Below are 19764 nucleotides of genomic sequence, written 5' to 3'. Positions count from 1 at the left end.
GAGGAATCTGAGAAGCTGCAGGGCCACTGTGCTTGCTTATCCCTCCCTTCCTTCCTCTACCTCGCCAATATTACAGCCCCTACCGGATGGTAAGCATGGGGAGAAAGTCACCACCATGATAAAAATTAAAAAAAAAAAAAATAGACAAAAAGCTATAATGTTGGTGCATGATTTGTATTACGGAGAAAAAGAGGGAACAAAAGTTAGGGCAGGGTTAAGAAGGTTCAGGAGTGTTGGGAGTGCAAGGAGGGTGTAGACCAAGCAGTAAGTAGGTGGCAGGCCCGGTCTGAACTGTGAAGGTGACATTGAGACACTTCCCAGTTAGCTGCTGCTGAAAGAACATGACAGGAAGCAGCAGAAACTCACACACAGGCCCTAAGAAGGGAGAGTGCCTGGCAAGTTCCAGGATAGACAAGGAGGACAATGTGGCCAGAGGCAAAGAGCACAGATCCTGCAGGGCGCGTGAAGCCACAAGGTCTCTCAAGAGCCAGGGTCAATGTGGAGTGTTTGCAGGGGTGGAGAGGAGGGAAGGCAGGCGGGGTGGAATAAGGGATATTCACTAACGTTCTCACGGGAGGTCCCCATCTACCCCACATGCCTGAGCAGATCACCGCCTGGCTCCTTCCTCTCACAGCAGAACGCTATCCCCCAAACCCGAGGCATTGACTGCACGGGGAGAACTGCTTTCCCATGCACGCCAAGGCTCAGCTCAGTTGTAGCCGCGCTCTGGTGCTTGTCACAACGCATCCACTTCACACCGTCTTCCCTACTCACCCGCCCCTATTTTCAGGGTAGGAAGGAGAGCACTTTAATTCCAGTTTATTAATGAACCCCAGGCAGCATTCAATGTTCCTGTCCCCAAATATGGCTTCATCACTGGAGACACAAAGCTTGCAAAATGCTTCCCTTGAGAAAATGTTCTCATTGGAAGGGAAGAGACTTCCCAACAGGGGAAATCTGCTAGCTTCTTCAGGCTATGGTAGAAACCCGACTCCTTGCCCACCTGGAGGACTTCACCGGCGGTAAACCATCAAATGAACTGTCCATGCACCAGCTTCTCTCATTTTGGTTCTGATTTTGTAATCACTGCAAAGTAAAATCAGTCCCAGGACCCCTGAGGATACCAAAATTCACAGACATTCATGTCCTGTATATAAAACGATCGCAGTGTTAGTACAGAACCTCCATGCATCCTCCTGTAGACTTAAATCATCTCTAGATTACTCCAGTTATACTGGTCAGGGAATAATGACAAGAAAAAAAGTCTGTACATGCTTGGTACCGACCTACTTTATCTGCCTGAATGTTTCTGATCCTCAGTGGCTGAATTTATGGCTGTGGACACCACAGCATGGAGGGCCAGCTGCACTCTGCTCACACTCATAGTAAAGGTAGCAAGAATGTGAGGTCAAGATCAAAGGCGAGAACGACTGCCCCCATCACATGGCTATTCACTTGTTTCCTCGATCTCAAGACTGATACACTATTTTATTGTCATGAGCTCCGGATGCAAAAATAAAATAACATAAAATAACATAACATAACATAACATAAAATAACATAAAATAACATAAAATAAATAACATAACATAACATAACATAAAATAAAATAAAATATCACCTTCACCTTGAAATAGTAATGACCATGAGAACCTCAGATAGGCCACAATGCTGTCTCCCTAAAGACAGACACATGAATGGCATTTGGCTGATATGCTAATGTTAGATGGTAACCAAAAAATGTGGTGAGTATTCTTTCCTCGGCAGAAAGGCAATTTATCTCTCTGGTGTTGTCAACAGAAGATGAAAGTAAATTAAGATCTATGAAAGTCACTGAATTATTGAAAATGCTATTAGATACAGAACTAGCTCTGCTGTCCCTTGAAATGACTGCTATTTATGAGAGTTGACACTGAGGATAATTTGTAAATGGATGACATATAAGCCTGTAAAGAAGGATTTCACATTAAAAATTTCACCTCAAAAATGGTAGAGCTTTCTAGATGACCACTCCAATTTAAAAAGAAAATTAAAAAGCCCCTCTATTTCTTAAACTCCAAAATAGTTAAAACCTCTACTGCATTCTAAACTCAAGCATTTGTCATCCCTAAAGTCCAAGGAAGCCATTTATAACATGAAAGTGAAATTCCTGATCCTTCAGTGTGATACTGCATTTTCTAAAACACGAACCAAGGCCCTTCCCCCACACGCCCTGGGATCACACTGATTTTATAGTCAGTGCACTCACAGTTGGAGAACACTATCAATGCATTGCTTGGACGTAAGGCAATAAAAATGTCATCTGTGTTGTGTTTAGTCAAGCTACATTTCTTTTTTATGTCTATGGACACATACTGACATGGGAATTTTGTCAAAATATGTGACATGAAAATGAAAGAATGAATGCTGGCATTATTTTTGTGAATATTGGTACTCTCTATTTAGCACAATGCACCAAAATTAAAAAGCAACCTCAAGCCTGAATCTAACAAATATATGCAAAGCAAAAGCAATAAAGGCCGGCATGTGGACTGTGTTCACCATAGGTATTGTTTTCCCTCAATTTGTTGGAAGCTATTCTCAACTCCACTAATTGTGGCTCATAAATAAGTTACCTGTCAGAGCTACATTCTAAACTCAATAGAAGAGTTTAAAAATGCAGACTCTTCAATATTGTCCACTTTCACAGAATCTTTTGCAGTAAAAGCAGAAGAAATGTTAACCTTCATCAAGGTCTTGAGGATAAAACCAGCTTCATTTTACTCCAGCCTTTCACAGAAATCTTTCCATATGCTTGGATGAGGGTACTTTAGAAAGTTAGTGGAAAATACAATTAAAAGATAACATTTATTTTGGCACAAAACATTTTGAAATCCATGCAGTTTTTCCGTAACATGCATTTTTCCATGAATTAAAAAAATTGTAAAAATAAACAAATCTCTTAATTCCATTTTCCATAAACTTTTTAAAGTATCCTCATATACTTCTCTTTATATTCTTATTTGATTCTATAAGAAACTTGGGGCTCATCTCACCAATAAAACTACCAAATTCCTGAATGCAGTCAGATTTCTAGACCCTCAAAATCTCTAGTTAGCACTAGTACTTCCTTAGCCCGGGATCAAAAACAACCACAGTACTAAACCAGGGATTTGCGTGTTTGTTGCTTTTTAAAAAACAATGTTTTCCAGGACCACAGCCATATCTATTCATTTGTTTATTGGCTGTGACTACTTTCATGCTATAAATGTAGCAGTGACCAGTCAGCATAGAAACTATATGGGCTTACAAAGCCAAAACACTTACTATCTGGTCTTTTACAGACCTGTTTGCCAATTCTTTTAGTAGAAACCAGCAAAGAGAGAACACATATGTAATGAGCATTCTTTCACTAGTCAGGGTAAATGACCTTTGAATGCTGGTTTGCTCAGCAACTCAATTGTTTTCCATTTCAGGGTTTCTTATGATTACAGCTTTGAAGAAAAAGCCACGTCGTCTTATGCAAGCATTTCTGGATATGAAAGATGTGGCTTTTCACACTTGTCAATCCGATAGATTTTACTGGCACTGATGTGACATGTAATTTAAAGCACTACAACATCTTTTAAGGCTTTTAATTGTTTTTATTTTTTTATTTTTTTTATTTTTTTGACAGGCAGAGTGGACAGTGAGAGAGAGAGAGAGACAGAGAGAAAGGTCTTCCTTTGCTGTTGGTTCACCCTCCAATGGCCGCCGCGGCCGGCGCACCGCGCTGATCCGATGGCAGGAGCCAGATACTTATCCTGGTCTCCCATGGGGTGCAGGGCCCAAGCACTTGGGCCATCCTCCACTGCACTCCCTGGCCACAGCAGAGAGCTGGACTGGAAGAGGGGCAACCGGGACAGAATCCGGCAACCCGACCAGGACTAGAACCTGGTGTGCCGGCGCCGCAAGGCGGAGGATTAGCCTAGTGAGCCGCAGCACCGGCTTTTTAATTGTTTTTAATAATGCCTGACAGTTTTCTATAAATATCATAGTTCCATTAGTATTATAAAATGCACTACAGGAACTCATATTTGTTATTTTACCACTGGAGGAACAAGAATAATATAATTAAGAACAATCCTACTATCTGAATCTAGCCGAAGACTAAATGACCAGATAGGATTTGATGACAAGGACTCTGGGGTTAAAGTGGCGCGTTCCCTTTGAAGGCTGTGCAGGGAGTCATCCACAGCCTACAAATAATGAGCGTCCAAGGTATCAAACAGGAGGTGGCAATGGCGATTGGGCTTGACTTGATAAGTTCCAATTCTTTCTCTGTTTTCTGGAAGTGTACTTGGATACTAGTCAATCCTATGATATCTGGGCCATTCTGATGTCCCTAGAAACCATGACACTTTCCTCCCTCAACCCTGCAGAGGGTCATATCTACACCTTGGCCAAAAACACGATCCAAAGGCACAGGTAACCTGTGTTGACAGCTCTAGCTTCTGGCACTCCAGAAAACCCAGATGACACACAGAGAGGGATGGGAACAGCGTGGGCAAACCATGTGTATCAAACACAAGGGTTCACTGGTTTCCTCTCTACTTCCATGGTAGCTTAACATTAGAGTAGAAAAACGAAGGGACCTCTAACACTGCAGTCAAAACAGCAAACAGCATTGTCTACCTTGTCTCACAAACACTGGCAGCTAGAACAGGGGCCTAACAAAGTCAATTTCACAAATATCTGTGGGAACTGAAGGCTACTGACATTGTAAGGCTTCAACATCTCTCAAAGGAGTGGAAAGTACATGTGTTTAGAGCAGCCTCCTTAAAGCTGAGTCACATGTCAGGAAAACACTACTCATTGGCTCTCAGCTAAGGGTGATTTTTGTCCCACAAGGCACATCCAGCAAAGTCAGGAGACACTTTCAGTTATCACAGCTGGAGTTGTGCTAATGGCATGAAGTAGGGAGGGGCCAAGGGTGTTGCTGCACATCCTACATGCAGAGGGAAGCATGAAATTATTTGGAGCAAAATGTCAATAGTGCCGAGGCTGAGAAACCTTGGTCTAGATCAGGGATGGGAAACTTTTTAATTTGGATATTTATAACATCATTCATGGGCCATACAGGGTTATCTACTGCAAAGTCAGCCTGCAGTAGATTTATTGCATTTCGAATCCTGCCAGCAATTACCCTGGCAGGGCCAGACCAAATGATTTTGGGGGCCTAATTGTGATAATAAATGCTATTATGAGTTGATCTGGTTGCCTTTTACGATGTAATCTGATGGGAGAGTAATACAAAGAAAAACACTCCCTATATTTGAAAGATAAACCAATCACCAAGTATTTATTTAATAATTTTGTCATTTATAAACACTGCCCTATGCAGACTTAATGACAAACCCTGGCATTGTCCTAAACCTAAATGGGCAGATGCAAAATTAAAGTTAGAAACAACTCTCACAAAATACTTCATCCCAAATGGGAAAGGATTTTTTTAAAGTATTCAAATCTCTGAGGTTACAGTGAAATGAATGCTATAAGTCTCACGTTTTTATCCCTCATGTTTTGTTTTAATTCTTATTTAGGATAACAACAAAAGAACATATAATCTGTATCCTTGAAACAAATTGCTTTCTATGACAAAAATTTAAAATCTAGAAATTGTTGATTGTAAGTCTTGACAGGACAAGTATTCCATTCACAATGCAAAGCACCACACATTTTCTTCATAAATGCAATTTTTTTTTTTTCTGACAGGCAGAGTGGACAGTGAGAGAGAGAGAGAGAAAGGTCTTCCTTTGCTGTTGGTTCACCCTCCAATGGCCGCCACAGCCGGCGCACCGCGCTGATCCGCAGGCAGGAGCCAGGTGTTTCTCCTGGTCTCCCATGGGGTGCAGGGCCCAAAGACTTGGGCCATCCTCCACTGCACTCCCTGGCCACAGCAGAGAGCTGGACTGGAAGAGGGGCAACTGGGACAGAATCCGGCACCCCAACCGGGACTAGAACCCGGTGTGCTGGCGCCACAGGCGTAGGATTAGCCTATTGAGCCGCGGCGCCGGCCCATACATGCAATCTTGTGTCAGCTCAACTGAGGAGCTTACTCCATTTCATCTCATGTTTATTATTTGACTAAAAGCAACCCAGACTAAGGACCTATAAAACCAATCACCTTAGTGCAAAAAGATAGCATCTCATTAATCTAAGTTGGTAACAGAGCAATGTGGAAGCCCGAGCTGCCCCATCAAACATGCCTGTTTACCTTCAAGTTTCTCTGAATCCAGTATATCTGCATTTGACCTCCAGATGACCAGGAGGATTTTTTCAATTGAAATGGGCAGCTTTGCTATAAATAAGAGGGCAGAGCTGCAGATGCTATAAATAACTAGAAATTACATGCTTTCTCCCATCTGTTTATACTAGCACTGCAGAACCCTACACTTGTGATTGTACAGTCTCTGTAGGTAGGAAAAACAATATAGCTGCCAACATCACTTCATCCTCTAAGAATGGAAAGGTGTCAGGATCCTAAACTCCCTGCAAGTAGAAGACTGGCAAAGAGAAAACTCTAAGAAGGTTTTAATACCTGTTTGGGAGGGTAGATAGTACAGATGCAGTCATGTATACAGTACCTCATGAAAATAAATGAAAAAAATGATTAATAAAAATGGAAAAATACATTTTTATATGCCAAAATGTCCTAAAATGAAACTTACGGGAAAACTAATCCTTGTTTTGTAAAACGGAGGAAAAGCTTATTGGTGCATGCTATCTATAGCCATGACATTCAGGAAAGTATGTTTGTAACATTCTTCATCCTCTTTCTATCATTTTCTGTAGTCTTAAAATGTGCTTCTGAACCTCAAATGTAATTTTCCTAACCTCGAAAACAATGTCAGAACCAAATGCTTAGCCATTTGGTGTGGAGTACAGCCAAGACGCCAGTTAGGTTTCAAGCTTAGTCCTGCCATGTTTGGGGGCTTGGGAAGTCAGGAAGCTCTTTAAGCCTTACTTTCTCATATGTACAAAGGAAATGAGGAGAATGTCCACAAAGTATTCCAAAAGTAAATCATTTTAAAAATAGTTGGCATATTGCAATACACCATGCAAATCAATGTATCACCAATTGTTAGTATCCAGAGCTTTTTCTAGTCCTATGTTACTCACATGCAGGATTCTCCATGTTCTTAGAGCAAAGCACTTTCTCACAATAGCAGGAAATACGTTTATTGTGAAAGAGTACAAACCACATCCTTGAAAAATTCTCATTTGAATTAATATGAATTTCTTATGGAGGCCATTAAAAAACTTAATGGCTTAGGATGAAGTCTTGTAAAGTATGCAATTCTACATCTATAATTTATCTTTTAAAAAATAATTGGTTGGGGCTGGCATTGTGGGTTAAAGCTGCAGCCTGTAGCAGCAGCATTCCATGTGCGTACTGGTTTGAGTCCTGGTTACTCCACTTTGAATCCAGCTCCCTGCTAATGTGCCTGGGAAAGCAGTGGAGGATGGCTCAGATGCTAGGGTCCCTGTACCCATTAGGAGACCTGGATAAAGCTCCTGACTCTGGCCTGGCTAAGTCCTGGTTTTTGCGGCTGTTTGGGTAGTGAACCAACAGATGGAAGACCTCTGTCTCTCCTTCTCTCTCTAACACCGCCTTTCAAATAAATAAATCTTTGAAAAATAAAAAATAAAGGCCGGCGCTGTGGCTCAATAGGCTAATCCTCCACCTGTGGCGCCAGCACACCAGGTTCTAGTTCTGGTTGGGGCACCAGATTCTGTCCCGGTTGCTCCTCTTCCAGTCCAGCTCTCTGCTGTGGCCGGGAGTGCAGTGGAGGATGGCCCAAGTCTTTGGGCCTGCACCCCATAGGAGACCAGGAGAAGCACCTGGCTTCTGCCTTCGGATCGGCGCTGTGCGCCAGCTGTAGTGGCCATTGGAGGGTGAACCAATGGCAAAGGAAGACCTTTCTCTCTGTCTCTCTCTCTCACTAACTCTGCCTGTCAAAAAAAAAAAAAAAAAAAGAGAGAGAGAAATAAAAATAAAGAATAAAAAACAATTGGTTTCCTCAGAATAAGGTAGGTAAATGCTAATTTTAATTATAAAATGTTACAACTGAGATTGTGTGTCTCTTCTAGCAATCATATGCATCAATAGTATATAATACGCCTCACCTAAATCTGGATAAATCTACTAGATATAACCTAAAATAAGAAATGACAACTGAAATAATTATGAAATGGAAGACACTGTAAGGCCTGCAGTGGCTGGCTGATACAACGTGTCTTTATAGGAAGCTGTGTCTCAAGCTCATAATGATAAAATCAGAAGGGCATCACTGCCCCTTTTCTGTATTCTGGGAGAGGAGGCAGAGGTAGTTCTCAAATTTAAGAAACCTTTCACTCCCTAAGCTTACAGATGAATTGTAAAACATAATTGGAATGCATTCACTTGAATTAGTCTATATACTATAATGTGTGTATCTTAAATATTTGGGGAGCAAACAAGTTACTAACATATATGGTCTCTTGTTAAAATCATGGCATCTTGGCACCTTACCACAAATAAAATAGTGATGTGAAACAAGGCACAATAATAATGCTGTATATACAATATTTAAGAGAGCCACATTAAATAAATAGAAAATTGATCAGAAATTGGAGGAGCCTAGTCAATGTTCTTAGTCAGACATTTCAAGTTGTCTGGCAAAATTAGATAGAATTACAAGCAAGGCATTAGAAATACACATTTCATTAGAAGACAGGTGTTCCAGAAATACCAAACCATGCAAAGAAGGTGATGATGTTGCAGCTGTAACCCAGCCATGCACCATACCCCTCCCACCCCTCAAGTGATCAACAACATACGTTTAACAGGATCTTGGGGAAGAGGTTCCTGGGTAGTCTTGAGTAAACTTTGGGACACTATGGAGAAAATAAGAGAACATAACTAAAAACAAAACAGAAACATGAGCATGATGGCCGGAGCTCACTCACACGACTCCAATGACCAGAAACCAAACAAACAAATGAAAAAAAATCATTGAGAAACAAAAGATTAAACAAATATCCAGAGGTTTGGCCCCATCCATGGAACCAAAGGGAACACATAAACATAAGATCTATTTTTATGAGACGTTCATGTCTTACAAAGCTGAGTTCACTGTCTGACAGTCCATCCAAGTAATCTGTTAGTGGATTACTTGCTTCTGTTTTCTCTCTCTAGCATCCAGTATCACCAATTCCCTTTGATTCATTTCTTACAGTCTGTCCATTCATCTCACCCATTCATGGGGCAGCCTCTGGCTCTCAGATGTGGCTGTTTGTGGAAGTGTTACTCTCCACTTAGATTTGTCCATCCGTTTAATTAACTTCAGCCTTCTTAATACATTATGCTGCAATCCCTACCCACTTCAAAACGCACTACTAGTCAGCTTACCAAATACATTGGGGGCATCTATTTTTGGCAAATCTCTCAACAAAATGTGTGCTCTTGAGGGAACCTCTCAGTGAAGTGCGTACCATCCAGGACATTCCCATTATCACCTGTGGTGCTCACTGCTCCTACCAACTAAAACTCATCAAATGGGAAAGGTACTGTGGGATGGTGGTGGGAGGATGAGGGGGCAAACGATTTCTGACACTTGAGGCAAATCCATCATTGCTAATAACTTACGAAAAAAGAAAAAACTCATACAACCCGTATTAGCTAAATAAATCCATCTCAGGGAGAGGAAGAAAACATTTGGAAATCTTCCAGGAAATGTCACCCAGCCGCTAAAGCTGTTAAGAGTCAGTGTAACAAAAGCCTCTTGTTCCAAAGGCTGAGGGCAACACAGTGCCTCCTTGTGTTCCATATTACCTGACCTAATTAACTTCTTTGTATGAAACTGAAGAAGGGAGTTATTTGAGCTAGAAGCTGCAATCATCTCATCTGAGCCAGAAAAGAATGCTTGGGTTACTCGCTCCTACACCTGTTCTCACACAGGACTGGAGAGGAGTCATCACCCACACAGGGGAGGGCAGGAGTGCAACAGGAACTTTCCATCAGGTTCCACTGGAGAGTGAGCTCCTTCACAAGGCAAAGTCTTAATGGAGCAGGTCTTCTGTTGTTTTGCTTAATCCTATGCATCCTGCTGGAAAACACTTTATATAATGCCCAGGAATTCCACTGCACGAGACGGGAAGTCTTTCCAACACGAGACACACCATGACTGAGTTTAATCTGTATTTTAACAAGTTGAGTGATTGCTCCTTGAGTAGTTCAAACTTCTTACCCATGAGTAAAAATAAACAAGATTGGGAATTTACCTCAGAAAGTGGTTAAAAAAAAAAAAAAAGCAGAAGTCTCATGTCTGGTGCATTGCCTTCTGAGAATTACCTCCATGGGGAAAAATTTCATCTTGCATTAAACTCATCATGATTTCACATATGCGTATTTATCCCCCAATGTTATGCGATAGCTTTAATGTTCAAGAGGAAAGCTTTGAAAATGATATTCCCTGTGCTTTATGTCATTTAAAGTTTCTAATGTTAAATTAACAGTTTTCTATTTCCAAGAGAAGAAACAAAAACTTGACATTGCACATGTCTGTGTGGGGAGTGCAGGGGGCACAGGCATCTCTACCTTCTGGCATTGAAGCTGCAGGAGCTCAATTCAATCACATTTCTTCTCCCCCACAATAACAGACACGAGCTACAAAATCACAGCAACACACCTCATGAACACAACCAAAGCGTCATCAGCCAGGCTTCCAGTAGGAGAGGCCATATTTGCACACCAAGTGCACATGCATAAACATGACCACACACAGGACACAGACAAACACGTAAGTATGCATTTGCAGAAATGGCTGCAGAAGACAAAACAGCCACTCTAGGTTTGTTTGAAAGAGAAGCATTCAAAAGTCCCCTACAGATTGCAAGATGGATCTACCACAGCTAAGAAAAGAACACATTCAAGGCCATGCTTTATTAGAGATAGACGGGGAGGTATGCTCATGATCCGACATACTGCAGACTCCGGGCAATTAGAGAAGTGGACAGAAACGTGGTTAGTGGTAGCAACAGGCCCATTCCCAAGAACCAGGAAAACCAATCTGTTACAAAGAGCAGAGTCAGTGGCAAGAGAGACGAAAGGTGGCCAGGCTGGAGGAAGGGTCCACTTACTGACGCTGCCACACACGGCCATGCAGTACTCTTCCGTGTCAAAGTTGTTCCTGTTGCCGCCACATCCGCCGTAAAAGAACGGGGCGCACTTCCCTTCAGTGACATCAAAGTACCAGCGGGAGATCATTGCTCGGCATGGCCCCGTCTCGGCTTGTTCAGAGCACACCTCTAATCAGAGGAGATGTGGGGAACCACATTTAGCATGAAAAGGCACTGGCTTGCTGTTCAATGCACACATGTTTACTTGTACGCATTAATCCTCCCATGTGTCACCAGGGCTCCTCAGCTGGTCAGGCAGCATGTCCCAAGGCTTTCCGGAGGAATGGAATGAACTCCCTGGACTGCAGTTACCCTGACACAAACTGAGCATCTCCTCTGGTTCCATCAGTGTGGTGCTCGGCAGTAATGAAACATTCTGGCTAGAGGTGAAAGAACTCAGGTGCTTTCAGATGATGTTTTTCAAATTTGTTTAAGGAATCCAACCTCAGCATTTAATATATATAAATTTGGGAACACGGTGATTCCCCCCACAATACTCCCACAATTCCCCTCCACACCCATACGCCCACCTTTCTTCCTCCTCCCTCTTCTTCTCCCATTCTTAATTTTATCAGAGATCAATTTTAGGTTAATTTTATACTCCTCAGATTAACTCTACACTTAGTAGAGAGTTCACCGAATAGTATGAAGACAAGCAAAAGAGAACAAAAACAAACAGGAAAAACATTGTTCCTTAACAGTCAAGGCCAGGGCTGTTCAAAATCATCAGATAAATTTTAAATAAATTTTAAATGATAAAAGATGTCTACTCATCAAAACAAGTCTCTGTCATAAAACTTCTCTTTTAAAATAACTTCGCCAACTCTGATATAAAAAAACTGTTTTGGGAGAGGCACAAAGATGGAGGAATAGGGAGGGAGCTTGCTGTTCTAGTCCAGGTGAAGACAGTTAAAAAAAACAGTAGAGAGAGTGGAAGATTCAGGGAAGAGTTAGAGAACAGCAGAGGAAACTCCATGCAAACTCGAGGGACACTGTGGATCCATGTGGAGGGTATGGACGCCGACAACTCAGCACCCCAGCAGCCGAGAGCCTCCGCACCAGCTTTGGGGAGCTGAGACCAGACTGCAGCAGCCCGAGACACTAGTGATAAAGCAGTGGGAAGAGCTTGGCATGAGTCTGGCTTGGAGCCCTGTGGGGGTCAGTATGCCTGCCAATCTAGAGGGGGAAAAAAAGGGAGCACGCTTCTCTCTCCCCGATCACCTGGCACTGGTGTCCTGTAATTAGCCAAGAGCAGGCAGGCGCCATGTTGGACATATGTAATAGCTGTGCCGCTTGTGCCTGCGCACCTAGCATCTAGCTGAGAGGAGACACATGAGTCTGGGAGAATTAACAGGGGCTGGGTGCTTGTGATTGTGACTTTGGGAGTCTTGTGTGCTGGGACTGTGAAAATACTAGGGCTATGTGTAAGGACACAGAGTGTGGCTGGGTCTTTGGGCAGTCACTGTGGGTGGCTCCACATGCTCGGGCTCCTGGATTCTCTGCTGAGGGTCATTGCTGTGGGACCTGGGCTCACATCAAGGACTGCATGCTTGCTTTGTATGGTTCTTGTGGCAGTATGGATGAATACTGTGCCACTGGGACTAGCGCCCAGGCATTGATCTCCTTGGAGGAGAGGAGGTTGAGCATGAAACTATATCAACGGTGCTGAACAAACCTGTCCCTTGTTTTAAAAAAAAAAAAAAGATGAGATTTACCACACCCAAATCAGGAGTTATACTGGACTCTCCTCTCACCCTGGAGCACTGACCAGAGCTCCCTAGCCACACCAAGCACATGCCTCAGGGTATTCACTGAAAGAGCAGACACTCTACTAAGCCATAGGGGCATAGTCCAAAGATAAAAGATATCACAAGGAAAAAAAATAAGTCAATAAGTAGCTCTACAAATGACTAAAAATAAACACAGCAATTCAAGAAATAAAAATAAGGAAGACAACATGGGCCGGCACTGCAGCTCACTAGGCAAATCCTCTGCCTGCGGCGCAGGCACACCGGGTTCTAGTCCCGGTCGGGGCGCCGGATTCTGTCCCGGTTGCTCCTCCTCCAGGCCAGCTCTCTGCTGTGGCCCCAGAAGGCAGTGGAGGATGGCCCAAGTCCTTGGGCCCTGCACCCACATGGGAGACCAGGAGGAGGCACCTGGCTCCTGGCTTCGGATAGTCGCAGCGCACTTGCCGTAGTAGCCATTTGGGGGGTGAACCAATGGAAGAAGACCTTTCTCTCTGTCTCTCTCTAACTCTGCCTGTTAAAAAAAAAAAAAAAAGACAACATGACTCACATGAACATGGAACACAACACTTCAATACTAGATTGTGAAGATGAAGAAATTGAAGAAATGCCAGAAATGGAATTCAAAAAATTAATCGTAAGATTACTTAGAACTAATCAGAAGCAAATTCATGAATTAAAGAAATCTGTACATGACATAAAAGAAAATTTTTCTTATGAAGCAGATTCTAAAGAGAGATCAAAATGATATTGGAAATGAAGAATTCAATAGAACAAATGAAAAATGCAATGGAAAGCCTTAACAACAGACTGAGGTACAAGATAGAATATCCAAGTTAGAAGACAAATATCTTGAAATTTTACAATTATACCAAAAAGAAAAGAAGAAGAAATTAGAAAACTAGAAAACAGTGTTGGAAATCTATGGGATACTATGAAATGAAACAACATACAGGTCTTAGGAGTTCAGGAAGGCATGGAAAGAGAGAATGGATTAGAAGGCATTTTTAGTGAAATAATTACAAAAGTTTCATTAATTTGGAGAAAGAAAGGGATGTTCAAGTAGAGGAAGCACATAGAACTCCTAACAGACAAAACCAGAAAATATCTTATCCACAACACACTGTAGTAAAACTCTCCACAGTAAAACAAAGAAAAGATTCTAAAATGTGCATGAGAGAAACACCAGATTTCTTTAGAGGATCTCCAATTAGACTCACAGCTGAATTCTCATTAGAAACCCAATAGGCTAGAAGAGAATGGCAAGATATTGTTTATGTCTTAAGAGAAAAAAACTGTCAACCTCAAATACTGTACCCTGCAAAACTTTCATTTATGAATGAAGGTGAAATAAAGACTTTCCCTAACGAACAGAAATTGAATTTGTCACCACTTATCCAGCCTTATGAAAGATGCTTAAGGACATGCTACACACAGAAAACACAGAAACATGGTCTTCACTATGAAAGAAGGTGAATGCAGAAAATCTCCCAGGAAAGATACAAAGGAAATCCAAAGTTAAAAATAAGAATACTTACAGAAAAATGGCAGGGCCAAGTTGTTACTTATCAATAGTCACCTTGAATGTAAATGACCTCAACTCTCCAGTTAAAAGACTGGCTGAGTGGGAAAAAAAAAAAAAAGACACAAAAACTCATCTATTTGCTGCCTACAAGAAACACATCTCACCAACAAAAATGCAGACTGAAAGTGGAAGATTGGAAAAATATATTCCATGCTAACATAAACCAAAAAAGAGCTGGTGTAGCCATCCTAATATCAGACAAAATAGACTTTAACACAAAAACTGTCAAAAGAGACAAAGAAGGGCACTGTGTAAAGATTAAGGGATCAAATCAACAAGAAGATATGACTATAATAAATGTATACACACCTAACTACAGGGCATTAGGCTATTTAAAAGTAATGTTGATGGATTTAATGCGAGACATAGATATCCATATAATAGTAATGGAGGACTTCAATACTCCACTTTCAATAAAGGACAGATGAACCAAACAGAAAATCAGCATGGGAATAGAGTTAACTGACACCACAGACCAAATGGACCTAATGGATATCTACAGAACTTTTCATCCTACTGTGGCAGAAAACACATTCTTCTCACCAGTACATGGAACTATCTCTAGGATAGGTCACAAGCCAGCCCATAAAGCAAGTCTCAGCAAATTTGAAGGAATCGAAATCACACCATGCATCTTCTCTAACCACATTGGACTGAAACTGGAGATCAACAACTCAAGAGTCTCTAGAACATGCAGACCGAATAGCATGCTCCTGAATGAACAGTGGGTCAGAGCAGAAATCAAAAGAGAAATATATATATATATATATAAAAAAAAACTGTTGAGGGACAGCTTTTTTTTTTTCATGCTATTTGTTGAAAACAGCATAGAGTTAATCTTTTGTGTATAAAGTTAATTGAAAATAGATCTTAGTAAAAAATTAAGAATGGGAATAGGAGAGGGAGGAGGAAGAAGCTTGAGACTGGGGGGTTTGAGAGTAGATATGGTAGGAAGAAATCACTATCACTATGTTCTTAAAGTTGTATTCATGAAATGCACAAAAAAAGATACTTTTTTTTAAAAAAAGGACTATTTTGGTTATGATGCAAAAGTTTACACTCACACAAATGTCCAAATATTTTCCTAACTAACACTGCCTTGATTCAAGTATAAAATAAATTATACATATTTTGAATATTTTTCACTTTTTGGAGAGTCTGTCCACTGACTATACCTTAAAATATACAATATCTGCCAATGTGGCTTATACTCAACTACATTAACTCTAATTTGAGACAATTTTTATTTGTATACTTTTCTGACCTTAACCCTAACCCTAATGCTACTGTCCATTTATATTTAAAGTACATAAGTACAATAAACTACATAATAAACCCACAACTCTTGCCGGGAATCTACAGTATCAGAATCTTGCCTTGATCAATCTGAAGAAGGAAAGAAAAATGTGCGAAAACCTTCATTTGGGGGTGATATGTTGGTTTACCTGACCTCAAATGGCCCCCAAAGAGTTTCACAACCTTAGTAGAGTCCACATCAGCTTTGTGAAGAACAGTAACCGATCCAACACGTACTACACGCAGGGATAGTTAAGATGATGTGGTCAGAAATGAACAGAAGAGTGTAAGATAATCTAATGCCAAATACGTTTTGTATGGAGGAGTAGACATATGTGAGCCTGGATGAACAGGGCTGTAATATGTCTGTGTTATTTCTGAATTGTGATGAGAAAGCCACTTTGTCCACTCTGTTTCTGATCAAAGTGCAGAGTTATCTAAAGAGAGCTAGGAAATATATATACTGAAGTTGCAAAAGAAAAAAAAAAAAAAAGCAAGCCAGGTCCAAAAAATACAAACACCATATGTTTTCCCTAATCCATGGTAATAGAGTACTTAAAGTAATGTATTGGAGTGAAATTGATGTTTTCAGATTCGATGATTTTACAGCCCTTTTCTCCACTGTGGAGGAACAATGTTTTTTTTCTTCATACTATTTGTTGAATTCTTAGTGTAGGGTTAATCTTATGAGTATAAAGTAAACTGAAAATAGACCTTTGTAAAAATTAAGAATGGAAATGGGAGAGGGAGGAGGGAGAAGGGTAGGAGCATGGGCAGGAGAGAGGGTATGCATCACTGTGTTCCTAAATCTGTTTATATGAAATAGATGAAATTGGTATACCTTAAAAACATTTTAAAAAGGAATACAAAAAACATTATGTTGCATAATTTCTTCTGAATTCTGCAAGAACATATACTCAGTTAAACTTCACATATAGATCTCCTTTCCCCTAGTTTAAAATTCTCACACTTTTTCTCCAATTGTAGAATACAAAGGGTTAATGTAAGAAAACATAGTTTGCCTTTGTAATCAATCACTTGCTTAATTAACAGTAAAAACATGAAAAGGACACCAGTATTAAAATGCAGTAAGCAAACTTCTATATTGCAAATAAATTTTGATTTATGTGTCCACTCATTCAATCCATTAATAATGAAGAAGGCTGACCTCAATACAGTTTAAAAACAACTTCACTTTTTTACCTTGATTAATTTACTTCTGCCATTGCTATAGGGTGACATATTATGTTGCATTCTATTTAAGATTAAACAGATTTGTGTTTGATTTTTTATATGAAAATTTTGAAGGGGCAGCCATGTTGGAGAACTGGTTAATTTTTAATAGTGCGTTTTTCCAATGCTACAACCATGTACTTTTTTTTTTTTTTAAACTTTTATTTAATGAATATAAATTTCCAAAGTACGACTTATGGATTACAATGGCTTTCCCCCCATACCGTCCCTCCCACCCACAACCCTCCCCTTTCCCACTCCCTCTCCCCTTCCATTCACATCAAGATTCATTTTCGATTATCTTAATATACAGAAGATCAGCTTAGTATACATTAAGTATGGATTTCAACAGTTTGCTCCCACACAGAAACATAAAGTGAAAAATAATAGATGATTTTTTAAAATGATGATGAAATCAGAGCAGACCTATTGTCATGTTTAATCCCAGTGAGAGTCAAGTTGGGAATTGATCATTTCTTTTTAATAGAGAAGTGCCAGTGTTATGTGTTTGTACATATTAGCAAGTAGGCATCCAAAAACATGTCTAGAAAATTACTCTGATCAGGGCAATTCGTGATCAAATATTACCAAGTAATCATATTATATAAATGGAATCATGTAAAATTAGGCAATGAGCTTGAACTGAAGTCTTATGACAAATCTCACTTAAGCTCCCAACATGGGTTGAAATAAATGATGCCAACAGCTGTGCTTGGTAATGAAACCACTGACTCAGTTTGAGAGGAGGGGTGCTAATTTATCACAGCATTCTCTGGAAAATATCTGCAGTTGGCTAGTCTTTTTTCCTGAATTGTGTTCATTCTCTAAGGCAATCCAATCTGTCATTTCTTCATATCTGACCCAAATTTCACATCTCTCCATGATGAAAAATTATTTACAAATGCCACCTGAAGGATGCTCACTTGTAAGACCTTGAGACCAAACTGTGTCCTCCCTGTGGGTGTCAAGAGAGTGAGCTTTCACTATTTTTCCTCGACCATGGTTTCCTGTTCGTTATGCAAAAAAACTTTCCTGGTGCAGCTGAAGTGCAAGGGAGTATTAACAAAGAACTTTGGTGTAAGATATCATGTCCTTTGTTGGAAAGTAAGACAAAATGATTTCTCAGAGAATCAGAGGCAAGGGTAAAAAGGTAAGATACTCGGAGTTACAGTGTTTGCCAATTTCCATGGTGGAAATATTCCCACCTTTCATATTTCAAGCTACCAATGCTTGTGGCTCACAAAATTCCGAAATAGCATAATAATAATAATTAGCTTTCATAGCCTAGTAGGAGACATTGCACCACACCAATGGGAGCAATTATACATGTAGGGAGAGTGTAAGAGTTTTCCATTTCCTTGGTCTTGGGATTTGAATTTTAAAAAATGAAAGAAAAAAAAAAAGTAGGTTCAGTGGGTAGGTATTAATAAATTAAGAGCAGTAACACTATACTATACGTAAGGGTAGTTTTCCTTTTCAGTGTTTTTTTTTATTCCCTGTCTTCATGTCCCAAGTCTGCACTGTTTTGGGGAGCAGGGGATACTGCTAGAGGATATCCTCAAAGTACAATTCATGCAAGGTCAGCATTGTCTGGGGCTCAGGCTCCCTCCAGATCTACAGACTCAGAATTTGTGTTTAGGGACGCCGGGCATTTGGCACGGCAGTTAAGATGCTGCCTGGGACACCCATACCCCATATTGGAGTTATCTGGTTCAAGTCCCAGCTATTCCACTTCTGATCCAGCTTGTTGCTGATGCACAGCTTGGGAGTCTGCAGGTGACATCCCTAGTACCTGAGTCCCTGTCACCTACACGAAAGACCCAGATTGAGTTCCGGGTTCCTGTCAGCCTGACTCAGCCAGGACTGCCATAGACATTTATGCTGTGGGTGAAAACAATACAATGTGTGGGGCCAAGTTCTGGTGCAGCTGAAGAAGCCACTTGGAACACATGGGACACATCAGCGTGCCTGGTTCAGTTCCAGCACCTCTGCTTTTGATCCAGTTTTCTGCTAACAGACACGCTGGCAGGCAGTGCGTGATAGCTCAAAATTATTTAAATGTCTGCCACCCACGTGGAAGACCCAGATGAAGTTCTGAGATTCTGGCTCTGGCCTGCCCAGTTATTGCTGTTGTGGACATTTGAGGAGTGAAACTGGATGTAAGATTTCTCTATCTCTCTCTGTCTTTCAAATAAAATGAAAAATTAAAAAAATTATTTGTGTAGGAAATTGGGTGACTCGAATGTTGTTTCAGAAGGACTATGGTCAAGCATATCTTTTCAATATAGTTAAAATGTCAAAACTAGGAGCCACTCATTGTGGTGCAATAGGTTAAGCCAAACTTGCAAATGCTGGCAAACCACACCAAGCTCCCTGCTAATGCACCTGGGAAGCAGTGGAAGACGGCCCAAGTACCTGGGCCCTGGTAACCCATGTGGGAAACTCAGATGGGAGTTCCAGACTCCTGGCTTTGTTGCAGCCATTTCAGAGTGATCAAAGATCTCTTTCTTACTCTGACTCTCACTCTGTCACTCTGCCTTCCAGATAAATAAAATAAATCTTAAAACTAAATAATTAAAATGTCAAAATTAGAGACATAAAGCTCAATCATTTTCCAAAAGGACAATCCGAGAGGAAGAATTAGCAAAAATTGCATAGGCTCTGCCTTATGAAAAGAAATATACATATTTGGGGAAGGAACATAAATTCGTAGAGTCTTAAGGT

The 19764-nt window shown here is 40.7% G+C and overlaps 1 protein-coding gene across 7 annotated transcripts in view; it reads right to left on the bottom strand.

The window, feature by feature from the left end:
* Window positions 1-19764, bottom strand: part of APP (amyloid beta precursor protein) — a 271030-nt gene that overhangs the window by 95302 nt on the left and 155964 nt on the right. For 2 of the 7 annotated variants that reach the window (XM_008266825.4, NM_001195669.1), the window contains 2 exon segments: window positions 11143-11310; window positions 8842-8898 (listed from right to left, as the gene is read on the bottom strand). The exons of 2 other annotated variants lie outside the window; for them this stretch is intronic. In XM_008266825.4, coding sequence (XP_008265047.1) covers window positions 8842-8898; window positions 11143-11310 — 225 coding nt within the window. 7 annotated transcript variants of the gene reach the window in all.

This window comes from Oryctolagus cuniculus, chromosome 4, assembly GCF_964237555.1.
Source record: "Oryctolagus cuniculus chromosome 4, mOryCun1.1, whole genome shotgun sequence".
Taxonomy (NCBI): Eukaryota; Metazoa; Chordata; class Mammalia; order Lagomorpha; family Leporidae; genus Oryctolagus; species Oryctolagus cuniculus.
Note: the sequence above shows the minus strand (reverse complement) of the source record. Positions and strands in the feature narration are given on the sequence as shown.